This window comes from Phyllostomus hastatus, unplaced genomic scaffold (genome assembly GCF_019186645.2).
Source record: "Phyllostomus hastatus isolate PE091 unplaced genomic scaffold, TTU_PhHast_1.1 phas_scaffold_129, whole genome shotgun sequence".
NCBI lineage: Eukaryota > Metazoa > Chordata > Mammalia > Chiroptera > Phyllostomidae > Phyllostomus > Phyllostomus hastatus.
The window spans coordinates 8,341,774-8,354,696 of record NW_025334009.1 but is presented as its reverse complement, the minus strand read 5'-3'; the positions used below and the strand labels follow the sequence as shown (position 1 = coordinate 8,354,696).

At 58.1% G+C, this 12,923-nt stretch overlaps 1 protein-coding gene across 7 annotated transcripts in view; it reads left to right on the top strand.

Moving 5' to 3' along the window:
- The first annotated feature begins 4,733 nt into the window (after positions 1-4,733).
- Positions 4,734-12,923, top strand: part of GASK1A (golgi associated kinase 1A) — a 41,586-nt gene continuing 33,396 nt past the window's right edge. Inside the window, exons 1-4 of one of the 7 annotated variants that reach the window (XM_045856500.1) lie at positions 5,349-5,521; positions 6,141-6,350; positions 6,582-6,712; positions 7,573-7,695. Coding sequence is in view for 2 of the 7 variants with exons in the window: in XM_045856498.1 (XP_045712454.1) it covers positions 6,692-6,712 (21 nt within the window). In the remaining 5 variants the exon portion in view is untranslated. Of the gene's footprint in view, positions 5,274-5,348; positions 5,522-6,140; positions 6,351-6,581; positions 6,713-7,572; positions 7,696-12,923 lie in introns of those variants that run through there. The other 6 variants (XM_045856498.1, XM_045856501.1, XM_045856496.1 and 3 more) reach the window with 6 other exon arrangements.

The window sequence follows — 12,923 nt, the reverse complement described above, 5'->3', positions numbered from 1 at the left end:
AACCCTGATGAAATGGCGTGTGGGAGTGGAATGACTGCTTGCTGGAGCCAATGGGAGGACCTTTGGGACCGCAAGAAGGCCTCTGGCTTGTGACCACAGCCTCCTTGCCAGCTTCAGGCAATAAATGCTCTGGCCTTTCAGACACAGCTCCAGCGTCTTCTCCACAAAGCCTTCCTTGGCCTCACTCCCACCCCCCTCGGCTTGCTGACCACCCACTACTTCATTTACTCATGTGCAATAAGTAAAGCAATGATTCACTGATTTGCCATCTGATTGATCAAAAATGCACCGGGCGCCCAGTTTCACATACCCCCTCTCTCCATGTGACTTCAGTTTCCGAGCCTCTGGCTTCACGCCCTGCCCCTGGCCCTAGAGGCTTGCACACTTCTCTAACCAGTGCAGACTGGAAATCTTGAAACTAGGAAATGCCCCAGGGATGATAGAGACCGCAGACGGATGGCTTTATTTCACAATAGCGTTCCAGTGAAATGGGGACTTTGACGGCTGCATGGCTTGGGTGAGGTGAGTTGACTGTTTGCTCAGGGCCTCTGTGACATGTCAGATCAGGTCCCAAGGAGAAACCTGTGCCATTGATTCTGACGTTTTAGTCCAGCAGCCTCGCCCATTGTTGCAATAGGTGAAGGTCAGACTCCATTCAGCCACTTCTGGTTACCCCCCAAGTGACTCTAACTTTCTCAATGACCTTCAAACAGGGACCCTGCTTCCTCAGATAGCCAGAGGATTTCCACATGCCCTCTTGAGTGAGTTTCCTTTGCCTTTTGCAGCTCCCTTCCACAGGAGCTGGAAATATCCACACTGCCTCCATGAAGTCCTCTCTGATTGCTTAGGGCACAGCAAGTACTCAGCACCATGAACTTTCTCCAGCGTTAGAATCCACTAGGAATCTTTGGGCCAACTCCAGTGAGCTGAACTTTGTCCCCCAGTTTTTAATGGGTGGCAACACCACCTTACAGTCATTCTCACCTTTATTCACTCCTTTCCTCACACCTATTCATTCATTCATTCCCTCCTTCCTTGGAAAAGCCCCATCTATCCACTGAACAGAGATTTACTGGCCACCTGCTGCCAGTAATTTGGCTACAATCCCGAAGGAGACAGACACAGTCTCTGCCTCCTTAGAGTTATGGCCTGAGGGAGGGGAAAAGACATCAAATCATTGCCCAGAGAAACATGTCATCCCAATTGTGTAAAGTGCTGCAAAGGAGAAGAGCGGAGTGGAGAGGGGGTGGGGAGCCAGGAAGACCATTACTCGGGTGGTAATTAGGTAAAGGCCTGGAGGATGCTGTGGAGGGCAGGACCCATAAAACGGCGTTGGTCTGATCGAGACGGCATAAAGCATCTCAAACGAAGTGGAGTCGCTCATGTCAACCAAGGTGGCTGCCAGTCAGCCATGACACTTTGGTTCAAGAGGGAAACTACCTAAGTCGGAACAGACACATCTGGCAAGGAGACGCACCTAAGACATCTGCACCTGTGACCGGAATAGCTGTGTCTGCAGAGCGGGACCACCCATACACAGGCTCCTGGGGAAGTTCCCCACTTGCCATCATGGGGGCCAAGCAGAACAGCCACGTACCACCCAGAGGCTCCTGGGCAAATCTGCACTTGCCACCACGGGAGCCAAGACACTCGTCAAAGGCCCAGAAGGTGGAGCCCACCGTTTTTAGGGTCTAACTGAGGCGGGCTCCAGACCACTGCCGAGACCGCCGAGCCCCACACCCCAGAGTGCCGCTCCTCGCCACACCGGTCTCCCTTGGCTTCGGCTGCTGGAGGCTCTGCCCTGCTGGACTGAGGACTTCGCCTGCCCCGCTGCCCGCCTGGCTCCGGAGATTTTTTCTGGCAAGACGCTGACAACTCCCTTGCCCACTGTGGGGTCTCCCAGACCTGCAGACTGCGGCTGTGGGACTTGGGTTCGTTATCCCCCATTGATTGCTGTGTGTGTTATCTTTCTCTTAGATTGTGAGAATGTGAGTAGGATATTAGTGTGTGTTGATGCTCTACTTTGAATGAACCTGCATTCAACAAGAGCTGAGTGAACAGCGTGGTTACTGCGTGTGACCCGTGTCTGTTCCTTGGTGCCGGGCTGCTCAGCAGGCAGCGAGCCAAGCAGCTGCCCAGCTGACTTACAGGAAAGACTCTGTCACGAACATACGTGACACATGTCAAAGCCAGGTCAATGGGAGTTGTGTGTGGTGGTGCTGCTGCTAGAGGTGGGGTGGGCGGCTAAAGCATGTGGCAGAGGCGCACTGAGGTGCAGGGTGCGCACCCACGTGGGCCAGTGTGGCTGCAGCGCGGAGGGAAGCGCCTCCAGCAGGGTGCGGCTCCGCAGGCTCAGCGCGGATCCGCGCTTTGGCCCATCACGCTTCACAGAACCCTCTCACACCGGCCCGTGGGGCCACCCGGGGGTCCGGATCCAGCCCCTGAGGGGCCGCGGGACGGACAGGCAGTGACTACTGGCTTCCGCGGGCGGAGGCTGGCCTGCCCCAGGGAAATCAGCCCACGCGGCTGCCTTCCCAGCCCTCCCAACCCTCCGTGGGAACCGCGGCCAGCAATCCATGGCGAGCAGGGCGAAGCCTCCACACGCCTCTGCCTTCCACCCTTCCGCCAAAGCCCCGAGGGAGGGTGGGGGCGAGGGCTGGAGGAATCAACAACAGGACAGGCGGCCTCGGGGCGGGCGTGCGCTAGGGCGACCGCGGGCCCTAGAGGACGCCTGCGCGACCGCACCTCTGGGCCCGCCCGCGGCCGAACCTCAGTGCCGAGGCGCTCTCTGTCGGTCGCTGCTGGAGTTTGCACCGACTCGCTGGGTGTCTGTCAGCTGGTCTGCTCAGCAGTCAGTAAGGGAGCGGGGCTGGGGCCGCCGGAGGACTGGCGCCAGCGGGGCCTCCTTCCCTCCAGCTACAGCGGTTTCCAACCTGTGCGCTGAGCGCAGCGGCCACTTCGGCTCAGGCTCCCGGGAGCTCTCACCTCCCGCGCCCCGCGGAAGCCTCGTTTCATGGTCCTTCAGCAATTTGGGTGCTTGTTTTCCGCCTTATTTGCACATTCCATGGTGGGCAGGGGGGTGGGCTGAGTTCCCTAAACAGGGCGCCAGCGAGTCCCTGGTCCCGCCTGCTCTCACCTTCCCAATCCATGCATTGTCCAGGATTCTGAGCAACTGGGCACCGACCAGAAAGAGGGCTCTGTTGACCTCTTGTGGATCCTGTCGTGGGGTTCTCTGCCGGTTCCCTAGTCCAGCTGCACCGTCCGTACCCCAGTCTTGTTTGCCCTTTGTTCCAATTCTAGATGACATCGGCTGCTCCCCCAATGCTCGCCACTTCTGCGGCTGCCCCCGCCCCCCCAGGATGCAACAGCGGGCACCGCTGAAATAAATAGAGATGCAGGGGAGAATCATTTCACGCTGCCTTTAGATTGGGTCGTAGTCTCATTTAACTTAGCGATGGGCTTATTTATGGTTTCTGCACCTGCCTAGCCTTCCAGGATCCTTCCTTTTTTCCAGAAATGGAAGGAGACTCGGCACGGCAGCGGGGCTCTTGACTGTCTGGCCCAAGGTTAACCACCTGCCAGTCAGCATCACACACTCCTGTGCCAACCTCGCACTAAAAGCCAAAGTGAGAGGCAGCCGGTGTTTATGTGAGATCAAAGGATAGCTCTTCGGGAAGCTCTGATTCAGGCAGAAGCCCACACAGTGTTCCAATTATGGGACGGAGGGAAGGAGAATGTTTACGGGACCAGAAGGGACTGCGTGTACCCGTGGGTAATGGCCCGACTGTATGGAAAAAACAGAACTCGGACCTTCCATCTTCAGCAACCAGCCCAGGAAGCCAAAAGAATCCCCGCAGCCCCCAACAGCCAGAATTTGATGAATGCGGTCCCCCAGCCAATTGCAAGAGATGTTTTGCTTCCACCTAACCCGCATGCCCACACTGTCCAAGCAGAGCATACCTGAAGCCCTCCCTTTTTTCTACTGTAACCCTTTCCCACGTCTCTGCCTACTTAGAGACTCCGGCAGATGCAAGTAAGTGACTATGGCCGGCTCCTTTGCTATAATAACCTCTGAATAAATCGTGTTTGCTTGTTCTTCTCATAGGGGTGGTCTCTGTTTATTTCCACAACTCTGTTTAAAAGCGTAACTTCCCGATTGTGCTGTGTGATGCTGGATAAGCCATTTCCTCTCTTGGGGCCTTATTTTCTTCAACTGAAAAACTGGTTCAATGTTTGTTTTACTCAACAGCTATTCCTTGGCACTTGGAGAATCTGGGTCCTAAGAGGTGCTAGACATCGGGCGGCTGTTTGAGGCACAAGGGTGAACCTATGGAGGAAGCAGGCTGTTCCCTGGGAATGTGAGACCTAGTGAAGGCAGGTGGACACCTGAACGGGCCTGGTCAAGTGCAGTGTGTGCTGCTCCCTGTCGGCCTCCACGCTGCAAGGGCCCAGCGGAGTGCAGAAGGGCCGTCCCTGGGAAGACCTCCGGGAGAGGATTCCCCGAGGCAGCCTCCCCTCCGGCTGACCGCTCTCCTATCTACCCCCATCCCTGCAGCGGCGCGCCCCTGGGGACGGGTCAGTGTTTCAGGGAGAGCTGGACCCCTCTCCCCTCCCTCCTTCGCGGGGAAGCGAGGAGGACCACAGAGATGAGCCGCCCTCCCTCGGCCTAGACAAGCCGGAACGGCAGAGTGCTGCAGCCTCCACCTCCCTGGTGCGGAGCCCGGGCTCAGGCGGAGCGTGGGGAGCTGGGCGTCGAGCTGGGATCCCCGGGCGCAAGGCCGCTATGCCAGGCCCGCCTGGGTCCAGAACGTCCCTTGCTGACCCTGGGCAGCTCTCGGGAGGGCCCCACTCAGGCTCACTTGCCCATGGGTGCCCGAGGCCAAGCCGAGCTGGGCAAACCGGGTGCGCTTGAGTCCCGTGCCGGAGCTGCTGCAGGGACAGCCCGTGCGGGCCCGGATGCGCCCCGTGAGTGCGGGGCGGGCACCACAAAGCCAGCTGGGGTCTGCCCCGGGCTCTCCACCCAGATAAGGGGCGGAAAGGAGTCAGTGTGGTGACCGGGAAGTTAGGGTACCTCCCAGAGCGGAGGGCCCGGAGGAACAGGCAGGGCGCAAGGTGTGTGTGACACCCCGCAGAGTGCCGCCTAGGGGAGTCGCACCTGCCGCTGGCTGGCTGCACAGCCCGAGCCGGTGCCGCGGCAGAGGCGTTCCCAGCGCTGTGCGCAGCGAACAAGGTCCAGAACGTGACACCGGTTTGCAGAGCTGGTTACGTTTGGGGTGGGTCTTGAAAGGGGCGTGAGTTTGCAGGCTCGGGAGGGAGGAACCGGTCTTCAGGCAGGGGGGTTCCGGGCGCCAGGGCGCAGGTCTGGGAGACGACAGCGTTTGGGTTCTTAACAGGATGGTGACAGGAGGCAGGTTAAGGGTGGTGGCTGAAGAGACGACCCTTGGCAGGTGAACTGGGCCCCTGGAGAGTGAATGGAACTGTTTGTGGTGCTGAGGCTTTGGACTCCTTTAGGAAGGCCAAGGTGAGCCAGCAGAAGCCCTTGGGCCCCGGACTGCAGGGCGGGCCGCGGTGGGGACTTCATAGGGCAAGAGCTGACTCGAAACAGACCAGGATTATTGCATGGAGATCGCTGTCCCGACCGGGGCAGTGGTCGGGAATCGTAAGAAACTTTGATGCCTCTAAGTTAGCGCTGTTGTGTTTCTGAAGAGGGTGAGAGAGCAGGAAAGAGGAGGAGCAGGGGCTCTGGATCCCGGAGACAGAGGAAAGGGGGGCTTTGAGACAGGCACCTGGGGAAGAAAAGCAGGGTGGGGTGTTTCAGAGAGTGTGCCGGGGGCGGGGGAGTGCGGGGAGTGCGGGGAGTGAAGTCAGAGTTCGCGTCTGTCCGGTTGAGTGCTTCCCAGGGCGACCTGAGTGTTCTGAGGGGCCCTCAGCTGCCTCTTCGGCTGGTGGCAGTGACTGGGAGGCAGAGGAGAAGCAGCGCCCCCACGTGGGGGCAGCAGGGGTGGCGGGAGGGCGGGCAGAAGGCAGGGTGGTGGCACAGTGGGCGAGAGCCAGAGAGTCACACAGGCCGGAGCTCGGCCTCAGTTCTGCGTCTGTGAGGGCAGCCACTCTCCGAGCCTCAGTTTCCTCTTCCATCACAGGGATCGAACACCCCCACAAGTCTCGCGAGAGATAGGCACAAGGTAATAGCTGCGAAGCGCTTGGCGCGGGCACAGTGAGTGGTGGTGGCTCCTGGTGTCGGGGCTGGTGACCTCGGACCTCGGGAGAAGGACTCGTGGTGGAGAAAGGCCAGCCCCTGGAGCACAGACCGTTGTTTCTGGCAAAGAGGCGAGCAGGGAAAACCTGCACAGGTTGGTGAGAAAGCTGAGAGGGGGTTTGCTGGCTGGTGGACAGGCGAAGAGACAGGAGAACGTCGATGGCCGATGGCTTTCCCCTTCGTAAGCAGGGGCGGAACCTGCAGACGTTCAGAACCGGGAGCTGGCCCAGCACCCCCTGCAGTGGTTCTTCCTGCCCAGTCCACCCCTTACTCCAGGCCTGGGACCTGGGCTCGTCCCGGGGCATTTAAACACGTGTCGTTTCAGGACTCAGCGACCATCGAGGACGTGGCTGTCTGCTTCTCTGAGGGTGGAGGGACCTGCCTGGCCCCCACGCAGAGGGCCCCGTGCAGGGACGTGATGCTGGAGAATAATTTATGGGGCTGTGGCTGCCCTGGGTGAGGCCCTTTCCCCTTGGACCGACCGTGCCTCGGCCCTTCAGAGTTTCCAGGTTCCTTCTTCCTCAGAGGCTCTGGCGTCTTTGAGAGCCCTTGGCCGAGCAGGGACTTCAGGCTCTTGGATTCTTTTTTTTTTTTTAAGATGTTATTTATTTATTTATTTATTTATTTTTTAGAGGGAAGGGAGGGAGAAAGAGAGAGAGAAATATCAATGTGTGGTTGCTGGGGGTCATGCACTCTGACTGGGAATCGAACCTGCGACACTTCGGTTCGCAGCCCGTGCTCAATCCTCTGAGCTACGCCAGCCAGAGCGGCTCTTGGATTCTTAATGGCCGACCGCAGTGGTTCCTGGGAAGCAGGAAGTGCTGGTGTCCAACCTTCAGGCCTCACGTGGGACCTCCTTGCCCCGGGGTGAGGGCTGCCCACGCCCTCGCCCTGTGCTGTGGGTGCAGTGGGAAGAGACCAGACTCCTGGTGCCCACCGAGGCCTCGGTGCCCCAGCCCCTCAGTTTGGAAGACCGGGCCCCAAACCAACCCGGTCCTGCAGATGTCTGAGCTTGAGCGCTGAGACGGGGCGAGAACCAGAAAGCTCCCTTCTCCCGCGAGTGCAGTCGCGCACTTGCTCACTCACATTCACTGCGCACCTGCTACGCTGTCGACTCCCTGACCTCTGGGAGCCTCTGCCCCTCTGCTCTGGGTCTCCTGCCCCCTTCCCTGGATGTCCTTTCCTTGTTCTCCCTAGTAATGTCCCTTCTTTCCCCTCCTGTCCCTGGGGACACTGGCCTGGGAGGAGCCCTGGGATTACTCTGTGCCCCCCCGCCCCAACTCACCTGCCCGCCCCATTTCCTTCCCCTCGAGCAGCATGTCCATCTCCCGAACCGAACCGGCTGAGTCTGAGTCCCCAGCTGGAGCGAGGGGAGGCACCCTGGTGCGCGGCCCCTCGGGGAGCGCAGGACGGAGAGGGCCCGAGGGGCGTGTCCTCAGGTGAGTGGGGGCGCGAGTGTCGGGCATCTGACCAGTGCCCTGGCCTCCATCTCCACCATCTAACGGGCATGTGTTCTCTTCTCTCAGCGCCGTCAGACACGCGCGGGGTTGCTTTCTGTCCTCTGGGCCCACGTTTCCCGCCTTCGTGTTTCATTCATCCTGGCGGCTCCTCTGGGTGCCCTCTCCACTCACCCTTTTCTCTTCGTCTCCACAGTTCTTATCATGGCTGCTGTGTCTTCACCCCTGAACTTCCTGTTTACTCTGATCTGAGGTGACCTTTCTGCTCTCCTGGGCCACTTATAATCTCCCGCAGATGGGGATTATAACCGCCCTTCGGGGCATCACGGCCATCTTTCGCATTAGAAATCAAGAAGTTTCTGCCCTGGCTGGCGTAGCTCAGTGGATTGAGCACAGGCTGAGAACCAAAGTGTCGCAGGTTCGATTCCCAGTCAGGGTACATGCCTGGGTTGCAGGCCATGACCCCCAGCAACTGCACATTAATGTTTCTCTCTCTCTCTCTCTCGCTTTCTCCCTCCCTTCCCTCTCTAAAATATAAATAAAATCTTTAAAGAAAAAGAACATCACAAATTCATACAATATCATTAAAAAAAAAAAAAGAAATCAAGAAGTTTCCATAGCCCTGGTCGGTGTGGCTCAGTTGGTTGGAGTGTCGGCCTATAAACCGAAAGGTCGCGGGTTCGATTCTCGGGCAGGGCACATGCCTTGTTTGCTTGTGTGATCCCTGGTCAGCGTGGACCATACGCACGGATCCCCGGTCCGGGAGGGTGCGGCAGGCAACCAGTCGATGTTTCTCTCTCACATCCAATGTTTCTCTCTCTCTCCCTCTCTCTCGAAAAGCAATGAAAAAATGTCCTCCAGTGAGGATTACAAAAAGGAGGAAGAAGTTTCAATACCCCTGAACCGGAAGGTTCCCATTCCTCAGGGATTTCCGGTGGGGAAAGCGCTGGGGTTCCTTCAGGGCCCACGTGGGGCTTTGCTGCTCCTGCTTTCCCAGCGAGAACCCTCGCTGCCTCACTGGCCCCCTGCCGTCTCCCTCCCTCAGGGACATCCTTGTGGTCACAGTGAGACTCGAACTCCTCCCTCGGCTTCTCCATTCTCACAGCTCCTTGCTGTGTCTGCCAGTCTTTCCATGTAAGAAACTCCCAGTTCCAATCTGTTGCTTCCTGGGACTGGGAAGCGCATGGGGAGAGGGGCTGCAGGTAGTTTGAGCGGAATTGCAATCTCTGCTCTTCTCCTCTCTTTGCGTGTTGGCTCCGCCTGCGGTCCGGCTCCTCTCTCAGGTGTGGGGTGATCGGCAGTTGTGAACCGTTCCCAGGGGAGCAGCAGGGCACCCTTCTTCAGACTTGAGCTGTCACTCTGTCACCAGAGTCCAGACTGCTGCTCCCGTGAACCATCTTAAGTTCTCAATCAATCTCTGCGGCCAGGGAAATGCTGTGCGTGGACTGACGAGGCCTGGGCTGCCGTTCCCTGAATTGATCTCAGGTAGTGAGTGGGGTGGGACAACCGGCTTAGCTTACACCACGGAGGGGCCCACGCTAGGAGCTGGGGCTGGGATCGTTCCCACCCAAAGGGCGTGGCTGCTCCGCAGTGGGGGAGGGGCGGGATGGATGGAAGGAGGTAACTACCGGTGTGCTCTGCACTCTCAGGATCTCGGTACTTCCTCTCCCTGCCACCCAAGGGAACGTCCCATCTGCACTTCAGGCAGACAGCCAACGGCTAAGTTATCCCTTAGGCCAAACCCGTACTCCCTGACCCACAGCAGACCCCAGAGCACTGACTCCCACTCCAAGCTCACTTTTGTCTCAGAGAAGCGAATTCTTGGGGATCGCATAGTTCTTGGCTTCAGCAGCATCAAAAGGTCATCATCTGGAAGGTGTACAGTTGATTTGTTTCCTGGGAGGCTTCAGATGGGGGTTACCAAGAGACGTATCTGAGCCGAGCCCAGAGAGTAGTTTATTAGAGCCGGCCTTTGTGATTGGAGGTGTCCACCACTAGAGTAAGAAGGGGCCTCTGGAGATGGCTGGGTGAGGGTGTGAGGTCATCTCTTATGGGTGCTGTAGACAGACCCTCCATGGACCCTTCGGGGAAAGAGATGGCGGTGGATGGGCCGCCGTTTCCCGACGCAGCCCCCGGAGCCGCTCTTGGCCGGCCCACCCTTTCCTGCTTCTTTCTCAGGCGCGGGATGGACGAGGCCTTAGTCCTTCCTGTTTCTTCTTGACGTCTTACAGGGAGTGACCCGTGTTTATGTGTTGGGGAACTGGTGGGACAACGACTTCCCTGCTCCTCGATTTCCTGCCCTTGATGTTCCTCTGGCTCCCAAGCTCCGGGTCGTCTGTTTCTTGTCTGTCCACCCACCTGCGTCCCCTTTTACGACGTCCACCCCCGCCCCTTTCCTCTCGGCCCCGCTCCTCCCACTGAGCCAGCCTTCTGTGTGTCTTGGCAGGCTGTCCGTTTTGTTGTTGTCGTTGCCATTGTTGTTGCTGTACCACCCTGCCCTGCCCCAGAAGGCTCGGCCCAGACACAGTGTCCCCCTAGCACAGCAGCGGGGCCTGGCACGGAGTCACCGAGCTCACAGCGTGCCTGGTGTACCCCTGGCTCCTCGACCAGGAGCCAACGTAACCCCCAAGCTTCCGGCTTCGATCGGGATTGGCACAGTTCATTTAATCTGGTAGATTTGGGGTCTTGGACCCCAAGTGAACAGATGGCCTAGAGTCAACCAATATTTTAAAAGTAAACAGTTGTGTTTTGCTCATGTGTGAGTTGCCAGGGATCCAAAAAAAGTAATACGTGGCCCTTATCCCAGAAGAGCTCACAATCTAGTAATAGGACATGATACGGAAGCGTCTGATTACAGCAAAATGGGATGCTGTAAAAGAGGTGCGAATCAGACCCTGTGAGAACAAAGAGGGTGAGGAGGAGGCAGCCTGCCCAGCTCCGCCTCAGGCGGTTTGGGGGAGCCCTTTTCCTAGCAGCCCCGGGACTGGGTTGCTGCATGAGCAGACTGCACCTCCTTGCGGTGTGGAATGTGTGAGGGAGATTCTTCTCGCTGCTCCCCTCTGTGTGTGACAGGCTCCAAGCTCGGGCTCTGCCGGCGAGCCCCAGGGGAGTCTTGACTCCTGGCCAGGTCTGCTGCCCTGAATCCTGGCTTGTTCTTCTCGTGCTATAAACTGGGCCACCTGGAAGGACTTCCGACCTGTCCTCTTTACACTCAGTTGAATTATTTCCCGAGAGCACCCCTCCACCCCCGCCAATGCTTCGTCTGATGCTGGGATTCACAGCCCTCAGGAACTCTAAGTCTATTAGATGCCTTTTGCTTTTGGTGGCTTGTTGTGTGTTCGCTCCGTCTTTCCATTTCATCTAGATCAGGGTCTCTGAGATACAGGGGTGGCACTGAGAGAGAAATGGATGTACTAATACCACGTGGTGACTTCAACCCAAGGCTGAGCCAAAGCGCAGAACAGCTTCACTGCAGCGTGTGGCCACACGGTGGTGCTGTTTACCTCTTCAAGGCCTCCTTGTTTAAAACATCTCCCTCTGGCACCCCTGGTTCTGGGACGGCCTGGCTGCATCCAGTCCCGTCCACCAGCCCTGACACTCAGTGCGTTTCCTCCTTGGCGTGCCTTCTGAGGGAGCACTGTCTGCCACGGTGAAAGCCGTTCAGGATCCCTGTTACCCGAGATCCCAGGGTGTGTGCTCAGAGGCTAACCAGTGACTGCCGGCCTTGAGAAGCAGCCTGTGGAGCTGGTGCTGCCCCTCCGTCACCCTCTGGACCAAGGGTCCCCCACCTCCGGGCTGCAGACTGCTACCAGTCCCGGCCTGTTAGGACCCGGGCCACACAGCGGGAGGTGAGAGCTTGAATGTAGTGTGATTGCGTCATCTGCAAAACATACCCCCCTTCACCAGGTCCATGAGAAGACGACCTTCCACCACACAGGTCCCTGGTGCCAGAAAGGCTGGGAGCCTGCTGTTCTAGGCTGCTGCTTGGGTGCGGGGACAGGGTAGGGGGCCATCACAGCTTCATCGGGGGCTCTGTGAGCACGGCCGCGGTCAGGGTGGCAGGGAAGAGCTGCCCTTTGCTGAGTCCCCATAAGGCGTTAAGCTCCTTACCTTCACCATCTGTTTAAAACTTCCCCATGTGTGTCATGAGCTGGGCGTTACTTCCATGTCATAGACCAGGAACCTGAGGCCGGGTGGGCGCGTGATCTGTCCGAGGCTACACAGCCCAGGGGTGACTCTGCACAGCTCCCAGGTTCTCTTTCTCTGTGTGATGTGCAAGGTGACGCCCCATCCCCGTAGCACTCACAACTAACTTAGGGAGACGACTTCTAAAAGTACGTTTAATCAAGAAAAGATGATAGCAACTTAAAATTGATGAAGGAGAGCTGCTTTTATTGACAGGCAAATAGTCACAGTATGTTGCTAAGCGAGGAAGAGCAAGCTTGAGAAAAGCGAGTTAGTCCCCAGGGGAGGCGGACAGTGAGAGGACTGAGCCCACCGCCCAGACTGGGAGGCTTCCCCGGCTCCCCCCCAGTCACCCCCCCACTGACCAAGGGCGAACCCTGTCTACTGTGTACTGCCGGTGAGTGCTGTGTGCTCTGTGTACATGGGAAATAACGGACCGTGTGTACTTTTAGGTTCAGATGCTTTCACCGCATCGAGCCTGTGAGATGCGTCCATGTTGTTGCAGGTAGCAGAGGCCTTTTAAAACTCGCTGAGCGCCGTCCCACTGACCGAATATACTGCTGGTTGGTGGGCATTTGGGGGTGAATGAAGTTACTATGAACCTCCTCCTCCATGTCTTCTGGCTGATGTGGTCACTCACCTCCTGAGTCTTTGGGCTGTTTCCGGCCTGAGGCCGCAGAAATAATGCCGCGGTGGGTGTTCTCGGGCCTGGCTCTCGGGGCCCATCTGCAGGCAGCTCGGCCGGGCGCAGGTCTGGGGGTGGGCGTGCTGCACCCCAGAGCCCGCGGATGTTCGGTTTCCGGAGACGGCCAGAGTGTCTTCCAACGCGGCGGTAGTCCTGCCTGTCATGGACGTGCAGCACCAGACACAGGGCGTGTGGCGGTGTTCCCCGATGAGGACACGGAGAGGGGGGAGCGGGGGTGGGGACAGGGAGGAGGAAAGGACGTGACACAGGTTGTCAGCCTTGCAGACACGTTTTGTCACAGAGTCACAGGCACATCTGACACTGATCTCGTTAGTGAGCT